Source organism: Falco rusticolus, chromosome 7, assembly GCF_015220075.1.
Source record: "Falco rusticolus isolate bFalRus1 chromosome 7, bFalRus1.pri, whole genome shotgun sequence".
NCBI lineage: Eukaryota > Metazoa > Chordata > Aves > Falconiformes > Falconidae > Falco > Falco rusticolus.
Genome location: NC_051193.1, coordinates 66,698,017 through 66,725,081, shown reverse-complemented (window position 1 = coordinate 66,725,081; position 27,065 = coordinate 66,698,017). Strand labels below are relative to the sequence as shown.

The 27,065-nt window shown below is 41.3% G+C and overlaps 1 protein-coding gene across 2 annotated transcripts; it reads left to right on the top strand.

Moving 5' to 3' along the window:
• Positions 1 to 9,556: 9,556 nt before the first annotated feature.
• On the top strand, positions 9,557 to 26,854 carry DIO2 (iodothyronine deiodinase 2). 2 transcript variants are annotated; one of them, XM_037394240.1, is made up of 2 exons: positions 9,557 to 10,247; positions 21,544 to 26,854. In XM_037394240.1, exons 1-2 carry the CDS (start codon positions 10,026 to 10,028, stop codon positions 22,159 to 22,161), a joined length of 840 nt encoding a protein of 279 aa, XP_037250137.1. In that variant the 5' UTR covers positions 9,557 to 10,025; the 3' UTR covers positions 22,162 to 26,854. The 2 variants fall into 2 exon arrangements, with proteins under 2 accessions (XP_037250137.1, XP_037250138.1); XM_037394241.1 differs by having other exon boundaries at positions 21,544 to 22,116.
• Positions 26,855 to 27,065: the final 211 nt, after the last annotated feature.

Sequence of the window (27,065 nt, the reverse complement as noted above, 5' to 3'; positions counted from 1 at the left end):
AAGCTCTTGGAATTTTAAAAATAAATTTATGGCAACAGATTGGATATAGTTTGTTTTTTATTTCTTAAATTAATAGTGCTAATCCTACCTGTACACAGTGAAGATGAAGGCACTTTATTCACTTGCAATGAGACCTCATAAAGAAAATCACATAAAATCTTGATAAGGCTTTTGGTACTTTGTGTGTAAGGGAATAACAGGTTACTGTCTAGATAACTCACAGGAAACAGCTCAAGATATAATTAAACCTTACAGGTGAATGGCATTAATTTGTGTCTCTGCTGTACAATTCTTATTACTTCTCTTAGTAATATCTGACACTTATACAACGTCTTTCATCTGAAGATGTAAAAAGGACTTTAAAAAGCTCACTTAAGTTTCATAAAAATCTGTGTGTGATATAACTCTTTAGGTAAGATAGATATATAGGGAGACCATGACAGAGGTTTTCAGGGGCTTATTTAAATGCACACAGTGAGTTACTTGCTGACTGGGGAGGAGAGATCGTTTTTGACTCTTAATCTAACATTCCACCTAAAACACTTATTTCCACCACCACCAGAATTCTTCTGATTTAAAAGGAATTGTATTTATCTTTCTGAATCGCTACATTTCCTTTCAAATACTTGTTCAAATATTGTTAGGAGAAAATGAAGACTAATGTTCTTGGGTACATGCTTGCTGGAGCTATTGAAAGGTGCATCATGCTGAACCTCAGAACAAGCAGCTTTCAGAGTCCATAATGAATTTACCTTTCCCAAAAGGAGGTTAGCTGCTTGGAAATTTATTTATTTATTTATTTATTTATTTTAGGTTAGGAAAGTGGCATAATAGGCCTCATAACAGATATTTAGGCAACTGTAAACAGCAAAGTGTAGTCAGAGCAGAGGACATAGTGAGAGGGCGAAAAGCAAAAAACTTAAACCCTGCATATGTGCTCAATTTCTTTTTAAGACAGTTTTGAAAACTTTTTTTTTAGTTATGTTCCTTGAATTACCTCATCTTATAAACTTGCTTTTCTGGGGTACTCTAACATTAAATCATCAAGATCATCTTTACTTTACCCTCTGTCATTGGCCAACATTCGTTGTGGCAGCATCAAGTGAATAAAGACCTGAGAATCAAACCTACTATATTCTGTTTGTTTCTGGCTGGAATGATTCTTTGCCTTGATAAAAGGCGTAGAGAGATTTATTGAAATAAAAGAATTACAGGACCCTGGAATTCAAGTCCTGGCTTGTGGCTGTGCAAATTGCTGAATTTCGCTGGAACTCCACCCTTTTCTCCACTTCTTTCTTTCAATCTTTTCTATTTACACTGAAGCTCTTCAAGGCAGGGATTGTCTATAATATATACTAATACAAGGCTTAGCATTGTTGATTATTTAACCTAAACATCATATTTACTACAGTGATGCACAGACTATAAAGAAATGAGCATGAATCCTGACCCTAATGTGGGGAACTGTGGTAGGAGGTGGGTGGAACAAGCCATGGGATTACACAACTGTCACGCAATTCTGACCACCTAGAAGCTCAAGCCTCAAAGAACGTGCTTTTACAAGGCTTCCTAGGACAAAATAATTTCTAAACAAAACAGGGTAATGGGATTAAAATTAATTACAAAAATACCCCAAGGTGGGAATGGAGAAGTTAAATTTCAGTAGACTCAAACGAGAAGTTCCAATAAAGTTGCACTCTGAATAAGCCTGAGGTCAGTGCCAGCAGAAGACAAGACAAAGTATTTCTTACGGTGCACAGTTCTTGAGTACTTTCTACTACTCTATGTTGTTTAACTCAATAACTAACTAGTATCCCATCTAGCATCCTGTGAGGAGTGCCATTTTCCATGTAAAAATGAAACATTATTGAAAAGAGTGGGATATATTTTTTGGAGAGGTGACTGACATAGAGTATTTTCCTTCATTTTGTGTGTCGCCAGAGGTCTGTAAAATATGGCCATGGGGGAAAAAAGCATATAAACTTATCTATATATAACATCCTACTATAGGAAGTACAGTGGACACTTCTTGCATTATCATTTAGATTGTTGTAGGATGATAGAATTGACTTCTTATAATGTAGCAAATCAAATGTTCTCTATGGACAACAGAGAAAAAAATAATATGAGCAGATGTTTTTAGCAGTTTAGGAAAAACTAGAGCTCTAGGGCTTAGGGGATAAGGCAAACCTTGACCAATATTGTGCACGTGTCCCGTGTATGTTTAACAGTTTTAAATAAAGAATCTGGGAAACTGAAGGAATTAATTAAATGCTAGTCTTTAAATGGCCCAGAAGAAAATATATAAAACCAGGATGTTTAGAAGGAGGTTTGGACCATTACAATATGGTTTCATCCAGAGAGCTGTGGTTTCTCTCATGAATATTGAAAATATTAAAATAAAAAAGGAGCTTTGGCTTTCGGTATTAGATATCAGAAGTTCCCTGTCTTTACTTAGGAAAGTGAATTGCCCATGAACTCCTTACAGCATCAGCCAAGAAGGCCTAGGCATTTTTCCCCAAGGATGAGAAGATTAGTATTTAGCTTCAAACTCATGATTTATAAGTGACATCTAAATGCTGATAATAGAGTATCTGACAAAAATACGAGAAGCAAGGTTAGGTTGGAAATTTGGAACTTACTGAAAAAACCCTCAGATTTTTCTGATCTGAGACTGAGTGTGAATGGTATTTAGATGAGCTCAGAGCTGTCAGTTGGGATGGTCATTCCACCACATTCTTGCCTGGCAGGACGGAGGAGGGTTGAACTGAATAGGGTAGCGTGTGAGGGCACTAGGATGGCAGTTTGTAAGATATTAAGTGTGTAATAGGATTAAAAGATCTGATTTATGGGTTAAGAAACCTAGGAGACAGGTTGTTGATATCGACTTCAGATTGGCAATGGTATGAAGGAGTATACAAAAGTTTATTGCTTACACTTATAGTATAGACCAGGTCAATCTGAGAATAAGACAGCTTGTTTATATGTTTTTTAAACACCATTTTTTGTTAATTGTTATGGGTACATTAAGCTGAAAAAAAAGATGGAGAGTGCAGTACCGCTTTAATATCAGATGTGAGCAGGATGATGATAAAATAATGGGTTTCTAATGACTTCCACTTCAGCACCCACCACTTCCTAGGCTTTGATTAATATTTCGAGCATGCAGTTTCTAATCTCGTGCATCTAAGAGGCCCCCCTTGAGAATAAGCCCTCCATCCAGAAAGGCAAACTGCTGCATGACTTACTGTCACTGTAAGACATTGATTTTTTTGTGTGTGTTCTAGTGCTCCAGGTTGGACGGGAATTGAATATTTTTCTGTTCAATTTTTATATTAGACCCTCTGTAAGGAGGTACTGTGACTGCCTTTTTTCTTTTCTTTTTTTTTTTTTGTCTTCTAGCTGTCTGTCTTTTGATAAAGACTGGAAACCTCAGTTCTCAATCCACATACAGTTGAACTATCTCAGTTGTCTTGGTTTGGGAAGAAAAGGTTGGACAACAGGATTCAAGTTCAAGGAAACAGGATTCTTGGCAATTTCTGTTCCTGACTTAACTAGCAATATAATAATAAACCCCTTTATTATGGTATTTCAGCATTTATGCCTCCAGTCCTGCACAGAAAATTGTCCTCAGAAGGTGAAACTTTAAAATGTGTCAGGGTGTGAAGCAGGGAGACTGAAAGCTTGGGTCGTGTGTAGCTATTATCAGCAACTGAAATTCGTGTATAAACATGTGACAAGCATGACAAGGACACACATCTCATTTAATTCCACTGAAACACACTGGATTAGGAGCTCTCCAGAGGGACACACTGAAGAAAAGGTCAGTGATTTGCTGGGGAAAAGGGAATGGCTCCTTCTCAGCTGGGAAAGCTGGGCCTGGAAGGCTTTCCTAGAACTTTGAGTGACTTGGAAACCCCTAGAAATATATTTCTAAAATTTTACCTCACTCCCCCCATCTCACTGGTGTTTTAGATGGGTAGGAATATCTGAACATCATAATTTATTGACAGCTATAAGAGACACCCTTATAGGTACCCTTCACCTGGCTAGTCATATGAGTGCAAGACACTATAAATTCTAGTCCCAGCTTCCCTTGGGAGTTCGGGAGGTAATTTACAGAATCTACAGCAGATGAAGTGGTTCTTTTCTCATGTTCAATACATTTAAGTCTTTTTTTCTTCTTTTTCTGTGATATTCAGAGTATTTGAGCTGACTGATTCTTCTGACAAAGTCTTCTGATTGCCCTTACTCATAGATCAGCTTTCTTGTTTTTCTTAAGAGAACCTACTTTATCTTTTAGGGTGGGTAGGGTGTTTTGTTTTGTTCCAAAATTAAGACTGACTCAGCCAGGTGTGTTTTATCGTCAGGTTTGTTCACTGTAGTTTATTGAAACAGGGAGATTATTTTTTGTTTTGCATACAAGTTTGGGGATCATCAGCCAAGGGATGTGGGGAATTCTTCTAGCCTCAAATTTGTCACTATTACACGCCCACACCCATGAGTCAATTATTTCATTTTGCTGTCATACAATGAATGTGGGCTCTTAGAAGGTGCCAGACTTGACAGCTTTGAAGTCTACAGAACAGGTTTTACAGACACATCAGCAGTCCCAGTTCTCCCTGTGCACTTCAATCTTTCCGAACCGCTGTGGCTTGACTGGAAGACAGCTTCAGTTATACCCAGAATCTAGGTATAACTCGCCATGTCTTAGCATATTGTGTTCTTCTCCTGTCTAGAAGTGTTCCAATAACATGGCCTTTTTCTTCCTTAGTTCATTTGACTACTGTCTAAGTTTGGCATCTGACCTCAAATTGCAGTGCTGCCTTGTGGGCTGAATGGGCAGTGAGGTTGAGCTCCTCTGATCTTCCTGCTCCAGGATCTCCCCTCCGGATTGTCATGGAAAGCCAGCTGCTCCTGTAGGCCGTTTGCATTCTCACTACCTGCACTCAGCCCCACAGCAGATAAACCTGAGGAATCTGGTCTTCTGGGCTATTACATCAGCGCCTCTCACAGCTGCCAGCTTCACAGAATAATCAACTCTCAATTAAGCAGCAGAATGGCAGTGGTAGAATCACCCAAATAAGACAAACCCAAGGCTGATACAAAAAGTAAATAAATTAGGCAGTAAGGATATATTTAGCGTGTTCACCTTTGAAAGGCTGGTAAGCGGATTCCTGTAGAGAACAGAGGCAGCTTTAAGCAGGCAGAATGGGGCTGGGTGCCAGCGGGTTGAACGTTGCTCCATTCAGACGTGGTGCTGCGGCCAGGAGTGACGGAGGAAGGCAGGGCCTGGTGAATCCACACCGTGGATAATCCATCTAGGTATCATTGAGACTTGCCTGGAAAAAAATATTTTTCGTTGAAGACATTATTTCTTTCAGAAAATACACTGCTGATCCTAATCAAAAAGGGGAAATTCACAGTCAGTCAATGCTCCATGGCATTTGAAGTGACAGAATTGTTGCTGAGAAGAGGGAGATTTTTCTCTCTTGGCAGAGAAAAAATGCAGTTTTATGAGAGGTACAAATTCTTGTTTGGTTGTAATAAACAATTTTTGCCCAGGGCCAGGGAGGCAAAGCTAAGCTAAACTTTCTCCTCCCCATCTCTAGCCATATCACTCTGCAGCTGCGCAATTCTCTGGGGATAAGCTTATGGACACACTAACTAGCTCTCAAACAAAAAGCTTCATTCTTTGTTTCTGGCAGTGAAAGCAGCCAGAAGCAGCAAGGCAGGCACACAGGTTGTGCTGAATCCTTTGGGATGATCTCTCCCATGACCCTCCCAGGGGCAGGACCAGAGCAGCAGCCTTGCTTGCCTGTCACTGTGAGGTACCCTTTCCCAGCTGTGTTGCAAAGGGTAGCTGCATTCAAAATGGTCTTGCCTGATCTGAGAAAATAAGGCTGAGTAACCCAAATATAAATCAGTCTGCTTGTTTTGGGCTCTAGGGTCTTGCATTTAGGTATCTAGACACACTGTGACAGGGTGCCATGGCAGCTTATAAAAGGTAGTTCAGCCACAGACAAGTGAAGACCTTCACAACCAAGTGAAGGCTGTAAAATGCACTATCTGATGTGCAGAAAGCTAGTATGGATCCACTATAAAATGAGATCAGAGAAAGTGGCCTGAGCAGTAGTAACTCCATCTCAAATTTCCTGTGTCTAGGCACAGTTATCAAGAGAGTTGCAGTAAACAAACTTACTAGCTGCCTGTGTCCTAACCTTCATGCTACTGTGGTTGAAACTGGGAAGAAACATGAAGCTATGCATGGATATGGTTTTGATGGCACTGATTTCTATAAACATTACAGAATATGACCATCTATACCGATACTGTTGACTTTAGCCACATACAAGGTCTAGTAACAGTGAATGCTTTAATGTTGTTGGCTTTGCTCATTCCACCTTGACAAATTATGGATGATATGTTTAATTTCCCATTACTGAACCTGACTGCTCCTTAGATTACGGGAGGACTTTTATTTTCTTTTGCTGATGGAGAACTGAGGTACATTGTAGGGCTGTGCCCAAATTATATAGGAAGGTATGGCAGGGCAGGTAACTGAAATGAGCTTTGGCTGGACCCTATCTCAGTTCCTTCATGTGTATCTTCAGCCCTGCCTAACTCTTCCTCATGTCTCAGATTCATACAGTTTTCTTTCAAGAGAGTAAAGGCTCTTTTAATGAATTGAGGTCTGAAAGATCCTTGCTTCATGAGGATCTGCAGGGAAATAAGCAGAAGCTGTTGGCTTCAACACTGAGATTATGCTGCAGATAACAGTCTTTCACAAAAGATGAAAACAGTGGTTTCCCTTGTATTTTTGGTGCCTGAGAGAAATAAACACAGGGATGAATTGTTTCAGCCAAGAAAGAGAGAAGAGGTATTAACAAGGAGAAGCAGGAATTGTGCTTTCCTTATCTGTTGAGGGCTGCTGTACTCTGTCAAGCTGAGAAGCAGTGCTTGTGCCTTGCAGGGACAGACTGCTTCTGAAGACAGCAATGGCAAAAACGGTCATATTGCGTTTTTAATTTGGTCAAAAGAGTTTTGTCTTTATGGTTGGATTAGGCAGTCACCAGCAACTCCTGACTGGAGCTCTCAGAACAGGCAGTCTGAGGTAGCTCTGTTTAACTCCATAGGCACAGTCTGCCTCGCAGGCGAGGAAGGTGACACAGTACACATGAAATACCACCTGGTGCTAGAGCTCCATGGCCTTCCTGCTCAGCTTCCAACACACTTCAAAGCTCTGTAAGCCGTCTGGTCTCCAGCTGTCTTACAAACAACCTCTTCACCCATGAAGCGTGCTGTGGGTAGGGGCAGTTGTTTCACAGGAACCCAGAATATATCGTGTTCCCAGTGGAGGTTCTTGCCTGACGTTACCTCCGGGAGCAGGAAGAGCCGGAGCTGGACTGTCCTCCGAGCTGTTTGCAAACTGTTCTCAGAAACAATGGCTGATGATTCATCTGGCATTGTCACCAACAACCTCCAGGCCTGCCTTTTAACAAACCTTCCCAAAATAAAGAAAGGGGACCTTCCCAGACAGAACCATGTATCCTTTAGTGGTGGATCTACAGAAGAGTAATCTAGGCTTAAGAGTGCTTGTAATCAAGTGATTACATATGCTCGCCCGAGGTCAGACAGTAAGCTAGTTTAGCAGCTCTGGGGACCCTTGTTCCTGTGTTGTGCTCACATGACATGAGCATGCTGACTCATCCGTGTGTGTGGATATATAAATGCCTGCTTATAACGTGTTTTTGCAAGTTTGAGTAATAAAGCCAGATCTGTGAGGTTGCAGTCCTTTCTATGGCAACAGAACACTGTCATCACCGACATTTTGACTTTAAAAACTGTTGTAGCTTTGAAAAAGAAACTCAGTTCCTTTTTTTGTTTATGCTGGTAACGCAGAAGGTCACTGGTTTAATGTGTGTAACCTTTTAAAGTTATTTCTTTGAGTAAACATTTGCTGGAAGATATCCTGTCTGGGTGATATCTTTTGCAAATGCCTGATAGGCTACCTAAACAAACTTCTCTTTGGTGAGCCCAACACATGGGGTGGCCTTTCTAGAGGTATGCATCCTCGTATAATGACATCCCAAGTGTTAAGGCAATATCTGAAAATGAAAGACCCCAGAATAGGGAAGATTGATGGTGTTTACCTTCTGCAGTTGCTAGCAGTGAAAGGATAGTGATGACTGATGAAGACTAAGATATATTAATGAAGGAAGCCTGTACTACTCATCAAGGATGTGAGGTGACAAAGGTTAGATATCACGCTGGCACCTGTGGGAATGAAATGTATCTGAAGAGGAGAGCCTACATAAGCACATGGGGAAGACAACCACTCAAAACCAGAATTATGGATGTCTGCAACATAAAACACATGAAATATTTACCTAAGGAAGTTAGAACCATGCGAGAAAAAAATCCCACCAAAAACCAAACAAACAAACTGTGTCTAATGTAGTAAAGAAAAAAAAAATGGTGGAAAGAAGACTGAATATCAGACTAAATAGGTGAAACAAAGAAAAGTGCAAATAAACAAAGTAAACCTTCAGTATGGGGCTGCAGGGGATACTTGTGGTTGTTAAAGCACACATGGCTCTGCCAGAGGAAACCTCTTTCTGTTTCTTTTTATAAGCTTTTAACTGAAAGTTAGTTATCCTTGTTAGGCTAGTGCATGTAAATAGTTATCATAGGGGAATATTAAAGTCCTTGAAGCTCAGTTGATTGACAGCATTTAAGGCTGTAGCATATTATTTTTAAGCAGGGAACATTAGCTTAAAAAACCGCAAGTCCTTCAAAAGCTTTTTTTTTTTTTTTTTTTTTTTTCCCTCCTTTCTTATCTTCTTCTCTTACACATCAGTAGATGAAGTCAGTGCTGGGTGTTTACTACTTTTTCCTTAAATACCGGTAAGACAACAAAAGATATTTAAACCCTATACATGTTGTACTTCATGGAGGTGGGAGGAAAATGTACAGAAACATGCCCTTTCTTGGGATGCATCAACTCACACACCTTCCTGGAAAAGACAAAAGGGCAAAGGAAAAAAAAACAGCCATGAGGGAAAAAACCAACAGAAGCTTGCGTTGCCGTGTCACCTTCCACGTCATATGAAAATACTTTTTCCAAAATTTGAAAGCATTTCATAAGAGCAGTCAGAAGCATATTGGGTTTTTTTTCTTTTTCCTTTTCAAAGCAAAGCAAAGTTCCACCCTTGCTGTCTGTCTCTCTTTTTTTCTCCTCTCTCTTAAGGGGAAAGAAAAAAAAAAAAAAAGTTTTGAGAATTTCATTTTTCTATTCACTGCAGTCCTGGCCAAAGTAAAGCCCTCTTTTACATTGACGTCAAGATCTTTACTAAGATTAGGGTTTCACTTCTCTATTGCAGCAATTAGCTAGGGAATGTATAAAAGGCTTCAGGGAAGCAAGCTGGGACTCCAGAGGGGAAAGCACTTTGCACCATAGGCAGATAGCAAGGGAGAGGGAGAGAGGAGGAAAGGCAGGAATACAGAGAGGCGGGTGGGGGGGAGGGAGAGAGGGAGGGAGGGAGGGAGGGAGGAACAGAAAGTTTATGTACATAAACCTTTTTTTAAAAAAGTATTGTTGCACCTGGTAGCTAGCTCCACCGACACAGAAATGAGAGGTCTGTGCAGTGCTTAAATAGCTGGGAAACAATGGGATAGCACAGGAAAGTTAACAATTAACAGTCTCAGCTTAAATTTTGTAACTGCAGGGAACTGGAAACACAGCTGCCTCTCTCTTCAACAAAATCAGGTCTCCTGGTTAAGGGAAGAATTTTTGTTAACATCTTAGTTTCTGCAAAATAAGCGGCTCTGAGTTGAATGAGTATCATGCAGTTATGGTTTTAACCAGCCTGCTCGTCTTTAACTATCTCCGCTCGTTTTAAAGAGAGCGGCTGGGAGGAGGGTAACGAGGCTTTTGAAATGCTTTTTACTGTACTTTTTTAAATGAGGGTACAGAGCAAAAAAGGGAGCTGAAGGCATCCGGCTGAAGAGAAGCAGCAAGGAAGATGGGTCTGCTAAGTGTGGATTTGCTGATCACGCTTCAGATCTTGCCGGTCTTTTTCTCCAATTGCCTCTTCCTTGCGCTGTATGACTCGGTGATCCTCCTGAAGCACATGGTGCTGTTCCTCAGCCGCTCCAAGTCCGGGCGCGGCGAGTGGCGGAGGATGCTGACCTCGGAGGGGCTGCGCTGCGTCTGGAACAGCTTCCTCCTGGACGCCTACAAGCAGGTGGGTACCGGGGGTGGGCAGGGGCCAGCTCCGAGGAGCATCCCTGCGGCCAGGGGAAGGGGGTGACGGCTGGGTGTCCCCTCTCTGGTGTGAAGTTTGATGGGAGAGGTGCAAGGTGAAAGCTCGGGCTGCGGGCTCGCTGCTCTGCCCCTGACCCTCTGTGCGGCCATGGCCGGGGCACTTAGTTGAGCCGTGCCTCAGTTTCCCCACCGGGACGAATCATCACGTTCATCAAGTGTTTCAAGATCCTCGCATAATTGTAAAATGCCCTGGGTGTTTTCACAGCTGTTGTTTAATTATTTGCCATGGGAAATCCTCAGAGGTGATAGGAAGACTGCGTCTTCAGACAGAGCGCTGCACAGACAGATGTCATCTGTGTGACAGATAGAATTGGTTTAATTAGAGTGAAAGAGGTGAAACCTTGTCATTACATTGGCATTTTCTATTGCGCGTATGTTATTTTTTATACTGGGGGAAGCATCCAAGTAATAGTAAAACTGGGCACCGAGGGAAACACTGAGCCTTTTTTCTTCAAGAAAGCAATGACAGAGGGACATGTCAGAGATTAAAAATGAACTTGACTAGCTGAGGGACAGCTGCCTGATGATTTAAGTTAAGAAAGCCAATAGCAGTTGTGCAACATGTACTTTTTTTTCCCTTTAAGCTTTGTACAAACATTACCCAGTGGTGCTGCCCAGGTCTAAAGAGGTAGTTATAGCTCCCTTTTATAGTTTGAAAAGGTGGACCCAAAAAGATGAAATTTCTTGAACAGGCCACCCAGTTAGTAAGTAGAAGAACTGGATTCAGAGCTCTGTGGCTTCCAAAACAGTGCTTAGTCTGTTAATTTGTTGTCTTATTTAGACCATCTAATTTAACATACCCGTGTGATGTCATGAGGTCACAGGGGTCCTGTCCAAATGATAGCTCTGTATCTTCTGAAACACTTATTTTTGTATCGCCTTCCCTGGTCCCTTTTCACTCCCCTATAATGCCTTTTGTGTTTGCTCTCACCTAGGGATGTGAAGAGCTTGTGGCGCTGGTGTTTGCTGGGTTTCTGATATGGAATACCAGCTGCTTAGCTTTGAAACCCAGGCCACGGGGAAGTTAATTTTCAGTGTAAGACAAATATAAATAACGTTTGCTTTTGCCAAATGGGTCAACCTCTTACTGCCACCCTAGGAATCAGCCAGCTGGCTACCCAAATAAAGTAATGCTGAATGAAGCTCAGTATTCTCCTAGCGGTTCTAGCTTCTGTTTTTAGTCTCTTCACCAGACATAAGTAAATTTTACAGTGGCCTTGTTAAATGGGCCGGTGAACACAATTGTTCCCATTTTACAGACAAGGCAAAGCAGGACAGTTAACACATGACTTGGTCGAGGCTCCAGTGGGAGCTGGTAGCACAGCTCTGAAACGGCCGAGTCCCAGTTCCCACATTTGCAACCTGTATGTGGCCCAGGGTCTGAAGAACGGGTGGAGCTGTAAGGAACCTTACATCCACGAGATATTTTCAACCTCGTTTTGCTTAGGTAATACAAAATAATTTAAAATAAAGATGTCGCATGCCTTTCTGTACTTCCCAAAGTCATACTTTGCCTTTTCCTCAGTGCTGTTGGTGTCAACCATGGAAACTACAGGGAGGATAGCTCTGTGCTATTTTTGGTGTTGGCAATGAAACTCGTACCTTGAACTTTGGTAATTAAATACTCTCCCTTTTCACCATTAAATCACCTAGGTTGTTAGGTCAATCAGGCTTTAAGGTCCCTAGGATGGATTCTGGGCCTCAATGAACTCAACAGAAAAATGCATATAAACATAACCAAACTTTATAACCTTGTTCCAAAAAGGGGAAAAAATCCATTTGTGCCAGCTGTCCTTAAGATGAAACTAATTGACCAACAATTCATGGAAAGAGTCTGTTTTCTGTAATAGAATTATGGGCCATAAGGACAGAAGATCATCGGAAACCTTTGATAGTCACAGGAAGGTAGATAATTGTAGAAATCAAATTACAGAGGGAACACCATAATCTGAGGAGCAATATTATGAGAAGAAGAGTCATCACCCCCACAATGGAGGATAATCTTCTGCTGATTCTGTAAAAAAGAGAAAGAAATAAAGTTTCAGCTGGAAAGCTGTACTGGTAGAGCTGAAGAAAATTGAATTTACCCTGCTTTGTGGTAATGTTTAAAAAACATGAGAAAGTGAAATATATTAAAGACTGTCCCACAAAGCATCATTTTCCTTAAATCATCTTTTTCTAAATCCTGAATAGGACTGCCCACTTGTGATATCTTAATCTTAGCCAATTAGTGAGGGTGGGAAATAAAAATATTATGGAATCAGAGTACTAAAGAGCATGACAAAATGCAATTGATATCATAGCCATGATTGTTTATTGCTCCAGGTTGCTAGCTGAAGCCAGATATTAGCAAAGTACTTAAGCAGGTGCTTAAGCTCATTCCATTGAGGAGTATTTATGATTCAACTAGAATAGCAGAATTGCAGATGTCTGAGATAAACCAAAGCTAGACTGCCAGTTAGTACTGGATTAAAGTAGTAACTATACTCGGTTTTGCTATGTTTTGTGCCACTAACACAGAACTCTTCTTAAGTACATTTCATAACATTTTTCACAAAAGTACTTGATGTAAAATTTCTGTTCACAGAAAAATTTACTGGAAGCCATTCCAGAAAAACAGTGTGGGTAGATACTAGATTCTGGATTAAAGCAAATTTGTTACAAGAAAGGACCTCTGCCTTGAAAGCACACAGACTGTCCCAGACTTAAGTGGTTTTGTTTCAGGACTAGTGTGTGTAAGACATGATCTTGGAATAGTTAAACTAAAGTGTATTTGAAAATGGCTATTCTGATATGTTTTCCCTTCTAGAAAAACTTTTGAAAATCTTACCCAAATTTTGACTTGCTTTTGTTCTGCTTTTTGTTGTTGTTAAGTACTATTACACATGACTTTTTGATTGAGGCAATTATTTCATAGGCAAGATTACTTAGCAACAGTTGAAGACTTTAACATCCTCAGTGGGGAAGCAGTGTGGAGTATGTTGTATTGGAATAGAGTATAGTAAGTAAGCTTTTTTATTGGAACATTTTATATGACTTGTTTTCTCTACATGTTACAGTCCCGCTGGAATCAAAATGATTGATCTTTTGTTTATTTTTATTTTCTTATGTAAATTTTATCAATGATTAATATGTTTCTTTTTACTTCTTTAGCTCTGAGTTCAGTATCTGACACAGTGTTGATATTGTCTACACCGCACCAGCTTTGTGATTCATAGACCATCCTTCTCCTATTCTTTTCCAAGAGGCAAGCGTGTCTAATATTGCAACAAGGGAGTCTTTAGGACCAGATTAATTGTCATAACAGAGACAAATAGAGCTAGTAGTCAAGTTACATTAACTTTGTATAATGGAAAGAGTGCAACTATTTCATTTAAATGTTATTTTTCTGATTTACTGCTGTGCTCTGTTTATCTACAGAAATGAGGGGTTTGACTCCTGAAGAGCAAATCATGTATGTATGTATGTGAGTGTAGGTATTCGCACTTTCATATGTGTTTGTATGTATACAGATACATATATGTGTGTGTATCTGTCTATATATATATGTACATACATATACCTATATGTGTATAAATGCAAAAATCCACACACATAGGCATGCATCATCTCCGTTTTCAGGAGTCAGTCCTCTCTCATTTCTCTGTATATGTATACACGTATTATGTGTATGTATACATATGTATAGATATGAATGCAACCACACCTACAGATAAGAGACAAAACCCAAGAGATTTTTGGGAAGGTGCTAGTGTGCCTTCTGCACGATTTATAGAGGCCGGCTCTACAAATGCCAGTGAGGCATTTGTTTTAGGCCACAGCATGTCTACTGAATGTGTCACATACCTTATAGCAACCCAGAGAAATAGCTAGAGGGCTTTGGAAAAAGACATCGTATTTACCTTTAAAAGCTTGTTTTTTACCTGCTGAGTTCCATGCTTTATTTAGTACTGAGATGAATCCACTTTCTAAGACTCCAAAGGTGAGAAATCATTATCTTAAAATGCTTTTAAAATGGGTACATAAAAGGTTGTCCCTATTAGCAATCCTCAGTGGAGGGACCTCATGCTGGAAGCTTTTCCATTCCAGATACAAGCTTTGTGTTTCAGAGCTATGGTGCCTGGTCCTCAGTGGAGAGGCGTAAGGTTATCCTAGAGGAAACCCTCCCTCTTCTCCACTAGCAGGATAGTTAGGGGGAAGACCTTAATGGCATCTCCCTGAAGCAGCCAAATGCTGTGATGCATCTAGGGGGTAACATGCACATATATGCACATGGGTGTAAATGCACATTCCAGGCCTCAGAAGGATGCTGGTATCTCAAGTGATGAATGGTGGTGGGTATTTGCACGTACGGCTTTCTACTGTCTTTAGCATGGGCCAGCAGCAAACTCTGGCATGACAGACCCAGCAGGGAGGGGACGGTTGGCACAGGATCCCAGCTTCACGGCATAGACCCCGCTCTGGGTGTAGCACCAAGTAGACTGGTTCAGTAAACACCCAGTTGGGTTTTCCTCAGATTTCAAGGAAGCACAATTAAATTACCTTTGGCTACTTCTGCCTGCCTGATAACTACATCTTTTATTCCTAAAATAAATCAGTATGCAAAGCAGGACAGCCCCAGAACTGTCATCTTCAGTACATGCTGGACAGCATTATCACAAAATTTGAAAGTAATATACTGGCGTGATCCTTTACCTGCTGTTTGGCTGTCCAGTAACTCTTTGCTTTGGGGAGAAATTTTTTAAAGGTTGGAAGGAAGGCATAACCTCTGTACTCATTATTTGTATTTAGCAAGGTAACAAAGTGTCTTTCTCTGAATTTGACAATGATAAAGGGAATTTGCAAAAGAGTGTGTTGTGTAGTTTTGGGGTTTAGAAGCTAGATATTGTGTGGTATTAAAAATATTTTATTGGCATTACAAAGTTCAGCCTTAGCAGGATTGTTTTCATTGACATTTGCAAATTAAAACAGTCTTGAAAGAAGTGAGAAAAACAAAATAAAACCACAATTAAAACTTTTCCTGCAGCGTTTGGAACATAAGGTCAACAGGATTTGGGCATGTCATTGTCATTATTATTAAGACATTGTCATTATTAATAATATATAATCATGTTTGTTCTAGTAGTGCCTGAGGACCAGCCTAGACCCATTGCCCCAGGGAGTGTCCTAGGCAAGAGAGGCAGGTGGTTTGTCCCACAGAGCTGATGGTTCACCCAAGACTGGAGCGTATGGTTCAAACACCCAAGATGGACAAAGGTAGAAAAAGGGATCTGACAACTCCTGTCCCACATGGGGGCTCATCCTGTCCATTTCATTTTGCAGATCTAACTTCACTTCTTCCACACCACCTCTTTGCGGTCTTCCATTTCCACTCTAACATGTGGAAAACTGACCGAAGGAACTGCTGCCTTTTTGTAAAACCCTTGTGTAACCCCCTCGGCTGTGGTAGGCGCAGCAAGTGGGCAGCACCCAGGGAAAGGCTTGTACCCAATCCCTGCACCCTGGCTCTGCCTCGCCAGCAGAATCACTGCTGTGTATGGACTCATACATTGCTAAAGCTGAGTTTTAAAAAAAAAAGAACCAACAAAAAAATCATCCAAATTAACTTCAAATCTCCTCCAGGTGCTGACCAGCAAAGACTGGTGAAGGACTGTGTCACCTGTAGTTAGCCCAGCAGGGCAGCAAGTGGCCCTGAGGCCATGGTGCTGGAGGCCATGCTCCCATCCAGCGGGAGACAGAAGCCCTTAAGCAGCTTGCTGTAGGCTCCCTGACCAGAGGAGCTGAAATTATCCATTTTTTTAATGTTTTCTTGTAAATATATAGAATGTATTTTCTTAAAAATTATCCATTTTCTTTTATAAGAGTACCAGGCAAAAGGCTCCTTTATGCTTTTCCTCTGCCATGCATGTTCCTTTGTGGGATGGCAATTTTTAAATCAAGAAAACAGCATTTGACTAGTTATTTTGATCTAGAATGTGCCCTTTTTAATTTGACTCCCACTTCCCTCCCTCAGCTTCATACACCTGATCCTAAATAAAAGACTGGGGACTCTGGGAGAACGTGAGTCAATTCTAGTCTCTGCTCTCCGAGTAATCGAGTCTCTTACAACAAGCTGTCACCTCCCCATGACAAATGAAGGGTTCCTGCTCCTGTATGCTACTCCAGACGAGGGCCTCCTGGAATTTTTATCCACTGCAGAGTTCTCCAGCTCTGGGTCATGCAAATAAAGAAAATAAAAATAATGAATTGTATAATTCCCCAGCCAGAGTCTGACTATGATTTGGATAAAGCACTGAGAAGTATCAGGCTGTTCAGAGGCTATATTTAGCTGAATTAGGATCAAATCAAATCAAAGCAGAGAACTTGAAAGGAGCAAAAAGCTCCAGGGATTCAGTTCATTACCGATCCCTGGACTCCAGTCCCGGACGCAGCATGTCCATATTGAAATGGCTAATATCACAGACTGCTAATTGTCTGGCATCACCTATTTTCTTTAGGGGGTTGACACAGCCCGATGAGTCTGCCAAACCATTTGAAAATCCCTCATGCAGGGTATGAAAGCTGTATCCCAGTGCATGGCATCCCAGGAGGGTTATGCTAAAGCTGATAAAAGCAAAATGAGAAAAACGAAAAGGTAAATGAGGAGGCCATGTTTTGTCCGTGGGGCTTTTCCTAGTCCTCCTGGAGAATGTACAACAAAGTTAGCACTATGTGCTATTTCTAGCCTGTCGTTTATGAATAGGGCTTTCTTTCCCACTCCTAAGTCTCCGTCATTTTGCAGCCGGCGTGCTAATGCATCGGCAACCTTGTTCCCTTCTCGCTCTGCGCGCGGACTTGCAGAAGGGCATGCAGCACCGAGGCTTGTCAAGCAAACACGGAATTCGCCCAAACGCTGCAAGTCATTGCTTTGGTGAGGGGCTGTGGCTGGCTGCTGGCTGGGCTGGCTCCCAATTTGCTTGGCCAACCTTGCGTGTCCCAGGCAGGCTGCGCGGGAGGGGGTGCCTGCGCTGCCCGCTCTCCGCCTCGTCCCAGGCTGGCACAGAGTGCCCAAACATTCACGCACAGAAGTACGTGATTATAGAAATGCTGGATCGCGTGTGAGGGGAATTCTGCTAGTTTGTTTCTCAGAATTTATATTTTGCCTGCCTTTGTGTAAGATTTCAAAAGCGGTTTGGCTGAATACATGGGGGTTTTTCTTTGTTTTCTCATTGCGTTGATTCTCTTTTCCAAGAGCTATTTTTTCTTTCAATAAATAACAACAAAGAAAACAGCCAAGGCCTACAATGCAAATGATCAGCAAGGATGATATTGTCATCCTGTGTCAATCGGTTCTGAGCCTGGCAAAATAAAGAGTCCCTTTGGGAATGTCAGCGCTTCATCAAGACTAATTAGCGGAGATGCCGCTGCTTATGTTTAAACATTAACGACTGGGCAGGGCTGCTTTTTGGATTGCCTGACACTGGCACCGACCTTAATTACTCCTCTACAAGAGCAGAAAATGCCTTGTGAATGCCTGCTTGGCAAGGATGTCTCATTAAGGGGAAAAAACCCAACACAAGCACTCCTAGAAACAAAAATAAAAATGGTAGGTAATCTGCGGCCATGAGATGTTCTTCATGAATGTGGGAAATGGAAAGAAACTGCTATAAGGTAACATAGGGTATGTTTGTACTTTGTTTCCTAAACTTACCCAGTTTTTAGTCAATAAGGAGTGCGAGAGACAGAGTGCAAGCTTGATTTGTTGGAGAACAAACAGTGAAATACGATGCCACCCTTGGTACCCGTGCTAAATAGCACCTGAGGGGCATCTCCATGCTGGTGTTTGATGGGAGCTGTTATGTTAGTCTGCTCCGTTAGGGTTTGCAGACTGGCCTAGGAAAAGAAGCGTTTGGTAGACCTGAGTTGGTAACGAGGAGCTTGCAGTGTGTAGCCTCTCTTCTGCTTGGATATGATCAAGAAGCAGACTCTGGTTTCCCAGTTCAAGAGTGTTGGTTACAGTATTTTCGCTCATAATAAATTTGTTCAAATAAAACCAGAAGAGCGAGGGGAAACAGCTGCTCAGATGCAGCTTGTCTCCTGAGTGGCTCTGTTTGTCGTTGAGTTTTAGTTGCTTCTGTCCTTTCTACCTTTATTTTTCTCCTCCTCTGAGAAGTGCCAGCAAATATCAGAAATTCAAAGTTGTGTTGCTTAACTGTGATTTATGAGATAAATCATATGTTATTACTTCTTTTCTTTGACTGGATAAGTGCACTCTCCTAAATACTGAGGTCCATTATTCATCCAAGGAGTGGGTGCAGCACAGATACTTACATGTCAGGCTTTGCTTAGAAGGCACGTTTTGGGCAAGCCAGCTCTGAAAAAAGCATTTGCTTGGTAGTGCAAGAACAGTTAAGCTTTCTAGGTAAAGAGGGATCTAGTGTTTGTGCAGATGTGCAGATGTTGTGTTTCTTGAGATGTGCCCACTTCTGGTAGTTACTGGCTTGCACAACTTCCTAGCTGGCTTATGGGTTGAATGCAGCCCTCAAGATGATTCGGTGGCCACCGCATGATCTTGACCTGTGTATTTCTTTGCTCAAGCCTGGCCCGTTACCTTAGTCCCTCATGCTTTGCCTATCTTACTACACAGAACAGCAGAGAGAAATGAGATGTTCCAACAGCTCACACAGCAGAGTACCTACTACCTGCTAAGTGGCCTGCAGCAGCACTTTTTAAACGCTGCAAGATGCTTAATGGTGCTTAAATGTTACAGCCCGAGTCTCCAAGCCTGCCTCTCTCCAGATAGAGCCTTTCTTTTCAAAAACTGGGATACAGCTCTTTTCCTTCCTTGAGTTCAACAGCTGGGCACAGTCACACAGCAGGCCCTAAACCCAGCTAGTTCAAACCTTGCTTGCTCTCAAAGGCAACGGAGCTCAAGTCTTAATTTTTTTTTTTTTTAACTGTTACCAGGGCTCTAGCAGATAGCAATGCTGCAGACACAGGTTTATGGGGAAGGGGCCACATGGAGCTGTGCTTTCCTGGGGCATCACTTGCTTCCCTTGCCTGCCATACAGTGGCAGCTGCACGTGCTCTGCTCGCAGGGGCGATTACCTCGTGCTTGGCCTGGAGAGATCTGTGGGTCTAGGGCAGTCTTTCTGTGGCTCTCTTCCTTGCTGATGCCTGAGTGAGAATGGCAGAACAGTTGTGTCTCAATTTGCCCCGTGGAAAATAGTCAAAATGATGTTTCTATCGTGTGCCAACATGCTGTGAGACCTTCTTGTGTAACTGTGAAGTCTGGCAGCTGTAAAGTCAGTGTCTTACAAACTTTGCTTTGATTAGTTTCTTGCTTCTATTGCTATTCTGACGAAATAATGCCGAGTCATGAATAACTGTAGATTTGCTCAAGGTAGTCAGATTTCTGGGGGAGAAATGGAGGATCCAGTATCTACAATATACTTGCCTCTGGATCTGTGTGTAGCAGCAATTGCATTGGCTAAGTATTCAGCTGTTAACTCAGTTTCTTAGTGAGTCTGACTCACCAGGATACCCTATAATGTAATGTAGAATATGTATGTATATGTATATAATGTAGAAGTGCACCAAAAATCAGTTTCTAATTCTAAAAATTCAGCATTAACTTCTATTGACTTTAGTTGGAGCGTAGCTTCAGAAAGAAATAAATACAGTATGAAAGACTTCAGAATTTGGCCCTGTGTGTTTCCTTCAAAGCAACACTTCTGAACATAATCAAATAGACAGGAGACAGAGAGAGATAGAAAGAGTCAGGGAAGCACAAAAGGATAATTGCATTGTTGTACTAGAGCTTGATGGTAAAGGCAGATACATAGGAATCGCCGTGGCAGAGCTCATTAAAAACTAATTGTCTTATGTAATATTTTGTGGTTCTATAGCAGTTATCAGCTAAGGATCTTGGAGCCCTCTGCAGGCTCCACCTAAACCTGGCAGTCCCTTCTATGAGTTGCTTATAGTCTGCCTTTTTTCTATAGGCAGGGGAATAGAAACAGTCAGGCAAAATTACTTTTCCACAATTGCATGTTAGGTTTGAGTTAGATCTGGAGCTACAGCTGAGAACAGTTTGTTTTCACTTCATCCTACTTCAACCTTTGTGTAAAAACTTTCCCCTTTTCCTGTTGCTTTCCCCCCAGTTGTCTTCTAGAAAAGCACTGCAGTTGAAGTGTCACTCAATCAGTGATGTGGTTACTGCAAAGCAGTTAGAAAAACCCTTGGAGAGCACAGTCTTGGTTGGTCCACTGTAAGAGCAGGATGTACACTGAGTGGGCATCTGCAGAGATCTCCCTTGTGTTTGGTATTCTGAGTATTTTCAACCTTGGACTGCAGGATGGAAGAGAATAGTCATGTATGAAATCTGAAAACCTTTCAAAATTGAGAGGCACTGCGTGTGTTGTGAAGGTCACGGATACAATGCAGAATGATTTTGGAAAACTGGAAAAATGCCTTGAAATGTAGGAAATGCAGTTCAGTGGGGTCGAGTGCAAAGCACCAAATTCAAGCTGGACTGATGAAGGAAGTATCCAAATCCATGATGGGGAGCAACTAGAAAGGCAGAAAAAGGGACCTAGGCATTGTAACTTCTCACTAGATGACTCCTAGTCAACAATCCTGCTTTTCAGAAACAGTCATGATGTTTCATAAAAAGTAAACATCTGGAATGTAGAAACAGATGTAGCCTGTGAGATACATTAAGTAATTGTCTGATTATTCTGAGAATTAGTAAAAACTCTTTTGAAGTTTTTAACACTGTTCTTCAAGGAAGATGTGAACCAAGTAGAGAGAACTCAGATGACGGCAGTGAAAAAATATCACATCTAGAAAATTCAGCTCACAGAGAAAAGTTATGAGAAATTGGAGGTAGTCTGTCTGAAAGAGAGTAAGAGTCTGCAAATACAGTAAGGGTGGACAGGACTGTGTGTGTGTGTGTAGTGGACAGGACAAGACAGATTTCAGACCAAATGTTCTGACATTAGTGAAGTAGTTATACCTGTCAGGAATGCCATGTTTCCCTGTACTGTGAGTGGAGATGGACTAGATGAATTTCTTGAAGCTGTTTGCTTTTGATGATTTGCTATGTCCCCATGCTAGCATCCATGTGGGTAGTTAGGTGTACTTTTTGGACAGGTGACTTGAAGAGTAGTAGTCATAAGGCTACTGGACAAGCAAGTCACACTAACTTGCTACGTTTTAATTTGTTTTGCCGTCAGGTCAAACTGGGAGGAGAAGCCCCAAACTCCAGTGTAATCCACATAGCCAAGGGCAGTGACGGCAGCAGTAACAGCTGGAAGAATGTCAGTGGCAAATGTGGGACCAAATGCCACCTTCTGGATTTTGCCAACTCTGAGCGGCCGCTGGTGGTCAACTTTGGTTCAGCTACCTGACCACCATTCACAAGCCAGCTGTCGGCCTTCAGCAAGTTGGTGGAGGAGTTCTCTGGTGTGGCTGACTTTCTGTTGGTCTACATTGACGAGGCTCACCCGTCAGATGGCTGGGCTGCCCCTGGAATCTCCCCTTCTTCATTTGAAGTCAAGAAACACAGGAACCAGGAAGACCGATGTGCAGCTGCTCACCAGCTCCTAGAGCGCTTTTCCTTGCCACCTCAGTGCCAAGTGGTGGCTGACTGCATGGACAACAACGCCAACGTGGCCTACGGGGTTTCATTTGAGCGAGTATGCATTGTGCAGAGACAAAAAATCGCCTATCTGGGAGGCAAAGGCCCCTTTTTCTACAATCTGCAGGAGGTTCGGCTTTGGCTGGAACAAAACTTCAGCAAAAGATGAAATCTGTTCTCTACAGAAGCGATGTCCACAGAAGTGTCCCTTTAAGGTGATGTAAAAGGGAAAAAACAAAAACAAAAAAAGAAAAAATATGCTGGTTTCAAGAAGGCCTTTCAGATGATTGCAGGAGAACACACTTGATAACCAGGTCAAGCTAATGTTAAGTAAGAAAAGAAAATTAAACAAAAAACCCTGACTCCACAGAAACATTCTTGTATGAAAAAAATCCCACTCCTGCACTCGCTACAGGACAGAAGAGGTGAAGAGGCTTCTGCGAAATGGTGCTGCTGGCGAGTGGGAAGAGTGGTGAGACAGGACCTGTCTCCAGGAGCTCCTCTTGTGAAGTGTCGGCCCTGGGGCCGGCCAGGTGCGTCGCTGCTTGGAAGGCAATCCATGGAAAGGCAGTGCCACGCATTTCACCAGAAACACGTCTTTACCCTCCTGTGGCCAATGCAAGTGACCTGAGAGGAGCCAGGGGCTTGCAATTACTTTTCCATAGAAATACCAAGGAGTGTGGCACTCGGCCTCTCTCGTAGAGAATTTATTGTTCAGAGACTACAGGAACCACCATGCAATGCATCGTGCAGGCAGGCTGCAGATCCAAATGAGACATTGTATGCTGGTATTTGTACTCTCTAGGAACGCCTCTGCACAGTTATGAACGATGTCATTCTATCTATACGTTTGTATCCAGTATGCAGGCCTGCGCCTGCCAAGAGAAATGTTAAAATCTATGGAGCTGGACCAAAAAGACAAAGGCGATCAAATAAGCCCATTACAAGTTGAAAAAAACCCCAAACTTGGACTATTTGTAACAAAACAGTGAGAACCGCCTAGAGCGTGCATCATGAGACAAAACTCAGCTGATGCCAGCCAGCCCTTGGTTCTCAGAGCTGACAACACACATTTATCAATATCCTCTGGTTCTCTTCTCTGTTTCTGTACCCGCCTTGATGTCTTTCTGTCTAGCGGTAGGCTTAAAGGTAATTTCAGTTTTAGCTTTTTTAAAAGAAAATAACTTATTTCTCTCTTTTATTTTTATTGGAGTTAATGACCTTACAGATATATTTGGGGGGACGGGGGAACTTATGCACAACTTTACCTCATTGAAATGGAAACCTATCCTGTCATTTACCCTGTTAAATGTAGTCATGCTGATTTTTGCTGTTGTAGATACGTGCAGGTAGTTCCTAGCTACGTTAGCTTGTCTGGAAGTTCAGTTGTTTGCAGCCTCAGAACTGATTAGCTGGAGTTCTGCGATCAAACGGGATGGTGGTCTGTTCGTTTCACTTGTGTTCTTAAAAGCCTTCCCAGAGAAACAGGGAGGACAAATAGTGTGAACTAATGTGAGTAAGTGTAAAAGATGGCAGAATTTTCATACGAATGAGTCTGAGGAATTATTAATTATCTTTAAAGAGATACTGTCAACTTAAAACGTACATTAAGTTTAGGTATTTCTAAAACTACAATGATTTTATCAAGCCTGATGAAAAGGCAAGTTTACAACGAGCTAACCCGTTGGAGCTGATAAATGAAAACCCATAAGGAGATGGACTATCCAAGTTTTCTCTCAACTTTGGCAGAAACATGAAACAGATGAACAGGATAAGTGGCAAAAATCAAATTAGTTCTTTTAATTTCTCATCCTGTCAGTTGTCAGGAATATGATGTATTAGTAGTAACACAGGGAAGAACAGAAAATACGTATGTAAACATTTTCATTTTCACAGTGTCCCTTTAATACTGTGTATTTCCTCTTGCTTGGCTGTTGTACGTCAGCCAATGTACAAGGCATTTGGAGATGTGTTTTCAAGAACAGGTCTGAAATAATGACGGTAACATGAGTGATTTCTCCCATATTTTCAGGTTCATGCTTCCCTTCCTTCTCGTATTTTCCTCCACACACTGTTAAATGTATACACATGTACACTTACACTGGTTGGCGAGAAGGGCGTAACGAGTGGTCTTCAGACCTTATGGTGAGCCCCACTTCTCAGATGACATGCTTGTGTGTGTGCGTGTGTATGTATGTATGCATTAGTGTATGCATATATATGTGTATCATACAATTCTATGTATGTATATCCATATACATGCACACATAAGTGGTGTCTAAGGCCAATAATAATAATCATTCTGTCCTCCCGTTTGTTAATGTTACTGTAACGCATTGCTCAGTGTGGAAGTTTGTTATACATTTTCATGACTAACTGGGATATGTAACTGAGATTTTTAAACCTAGTATCATAGAAACAGTAACACAGCCAAACTACATGGCTTATTTAATCCAGAGTCCTACCTCTGACTGTATCAGATGCTTCAGGGGAAGGTGCAATAATTTCTTCTGGAATTTTCATTAGCTTCAGCCCTTTTTATTTTTGTCTTGTCTAATGTGATTGTTGATGTCCGAATATCCCTATGAGTGGCTGATCTGGAGTTTTGAGATTTAAATATTTCTTGAGGTGGGGAATACTAAAATCAAGAAACATCATCTTTAAGAGCAAAGAAAAATGAATAAAAACAGATATTTTTTTTTCAGATTTAAATTGGCTGCTTTTCAGTGTCATTCTCAAGCTCTTGCTCTTGTATGCTAAAATAGTATAAACAGGAGTGATCCCAATTTTTCTTCAGTATGTCAGTGATTATATACTCTCTATAGAAATTTGCATACCTTTCTTAAGACAATAATTCACATTCTTATACAGGCCCGTATTTTTTGCCTGTCTCTGAATCTCTTCTTTTTCTGTTACAGTGCCCTTTACTCAGGTGAGTAAAGCTGTAGATGTTACTCCGAGAGACAATATGTTTCCACGTACCTAGCACAACATCTTGGCTTTAATAAATCTTGTTCTTCAGTCATCCGAAACTTTATTAATCCATAGCAATGCCATAGCCTTTGTAAAATTTAAACTAGTAAGTCTTTTCTTTCTCTCTTCTTTTCCGCATCACCCAGTTGCAGTCCGAACTGTTTATCTGGGAAATGCTAGCCAAACGTTTAGCACAGCTGTTGAAACATACCTTTAGCTTGGAGGAGAGAGTTTGAGCTAGTAATTCTGTGAGTTTATACCACTTTGTGTATCTAAAGTTACAGTTACTTTTCAAGTCCATTTTCCCTTTTGAATTTCCATTATTTTTTCTCGTTATTCATAGATGTCTGTTCATCACATAGGATAAAGGAATTATAAAATTGGCTCCTGGAAAGGGGAAATCCACAAGGATTTTCCACAAGAAAAAATACATAATAACTTCATTTTTTTCTTGGCAACATGAATGCATTACCCTGCCCAAAACTTAAAGATAGTTCAGCCTCACTGATTATCAAGACAGAAATACATTTTGCAAATCCTTAAATTTCCCCAGAAAATTTGTGGTCAGAAAGCAGGGGAAGTATTTCAAAGAGAAATGGGCTTAGAGGAAAAAAAAATCTTTTGTAAGTGGCTGATAAAAATACAAGCTCTTCATTTATTTTTGTTGACAAAATTAGAGCATTTTTTGTTTTTAAATTAAACTTCATCCCTTGTCCTCAGTTAATGATAGAAGTGGCCATATGTCAGATACCCAGAATTATTGTAACAGTGGGTTGTTCTGGGTCTAGGCAGTGATTTCACTGCCTTGCTAGCATCGTCCTTCACAATTGGTCTGGTCTGCTGTGTTCCTGGATTTGCTTTTGTCTCTTATTCTCACTGTTTCAGGGCACTAAACTGTATTACTTGAGGTGCTTCAGTGTGACATACATATTGAGCAATAGCTCGCAAAATAGGTGCCTGAAAGTATTTTGGAAGGTTACTGTGTATAATAGAGACCCCAATACTGTGTCTTAACATTAGTATGGGAAACTTCCAGTACTTTTCCATTTTGAATAAGGTAAAAAGCTATTTTGGGCTATCATTCTACATTGTTCTGTGCTTAGCATCATTATTTAGCACTGTATAAAATGAATGTAAAACATTTTGTACAGATGAAAACGATAGCATTTTGCTCTTGCTTGTGTAGACAATGACATAAATTTAAGGCAGCAGGAAAACATGCCCTGTCTATTCAAAAGAAAGAAATATATTCTGAAATATATTGTTGAACAACTGTCTGAACCTTTGAAAAACAAAATGCAATCATTTTTATGAAGGTGATCTTGGTGGGCAAACCCCCAGAGCTTCTCAAAAAGGTATCAGTGCTATGTGTGTGTGGGGAGGTAGGTTACGTTTCTGTATGTGTGCAAGTGGTTCTTCTGTGATGTGGAGGTTTAAGAGTTTGTAAGACTTCCATTCAGTACTATTACCAAAGCAATAAGAGGTATCAGGTAGGGAATATTGGCCAGTTTTGTTCAACTCTACACCATGTCTGTGCCGGCTCCGTGTTCAGTGACCTTTGGGCCCAATTTGGAGGCTTCAGAGAAGAGAGGTTGGGGTGAGACAATGAAAGCTTGTGTGCTCATGAAGATAGCTAACAAAAGAGTAATTAACTCAGTTGGCGATCAGATGCCCTCACACTGGCATTCCTCTGTGCACCTTAGCGTTTCTGTATTTGAAATTAGGCCTCGTTGGGGCTGTGAATAAGATCACCGGCACGTAGATGCCTGTGTGTAGATGCCTGTGTGTACTGACTATGTGTGTGTCATTGTTTAAATGTCAAAAATACACTTTGCAGGAGAGCCAGCAACACTTTGTTACAATATGGTGCTCCATGAAATGTGCTTTCTAGATTTGTTTTTCTTGTATTATAATAAACAACAAAGGAAAATATACCTCTTCTGTGGCGTCTTATTCCAATATTGGTTATTAATATGCAGTGGAATCTTGACATTAGACCACGGAAACTTAAAACTGTGTTTAATACAGCCTACACCACCCTGGCTAGATCTTAAGCATTATGAGCAAACCCCTTTATAAATGGTGGGACGAATTTAATATCTGACTACTCCTTAACTTTTGGGAACGGCAACAGGGAGAGAAACT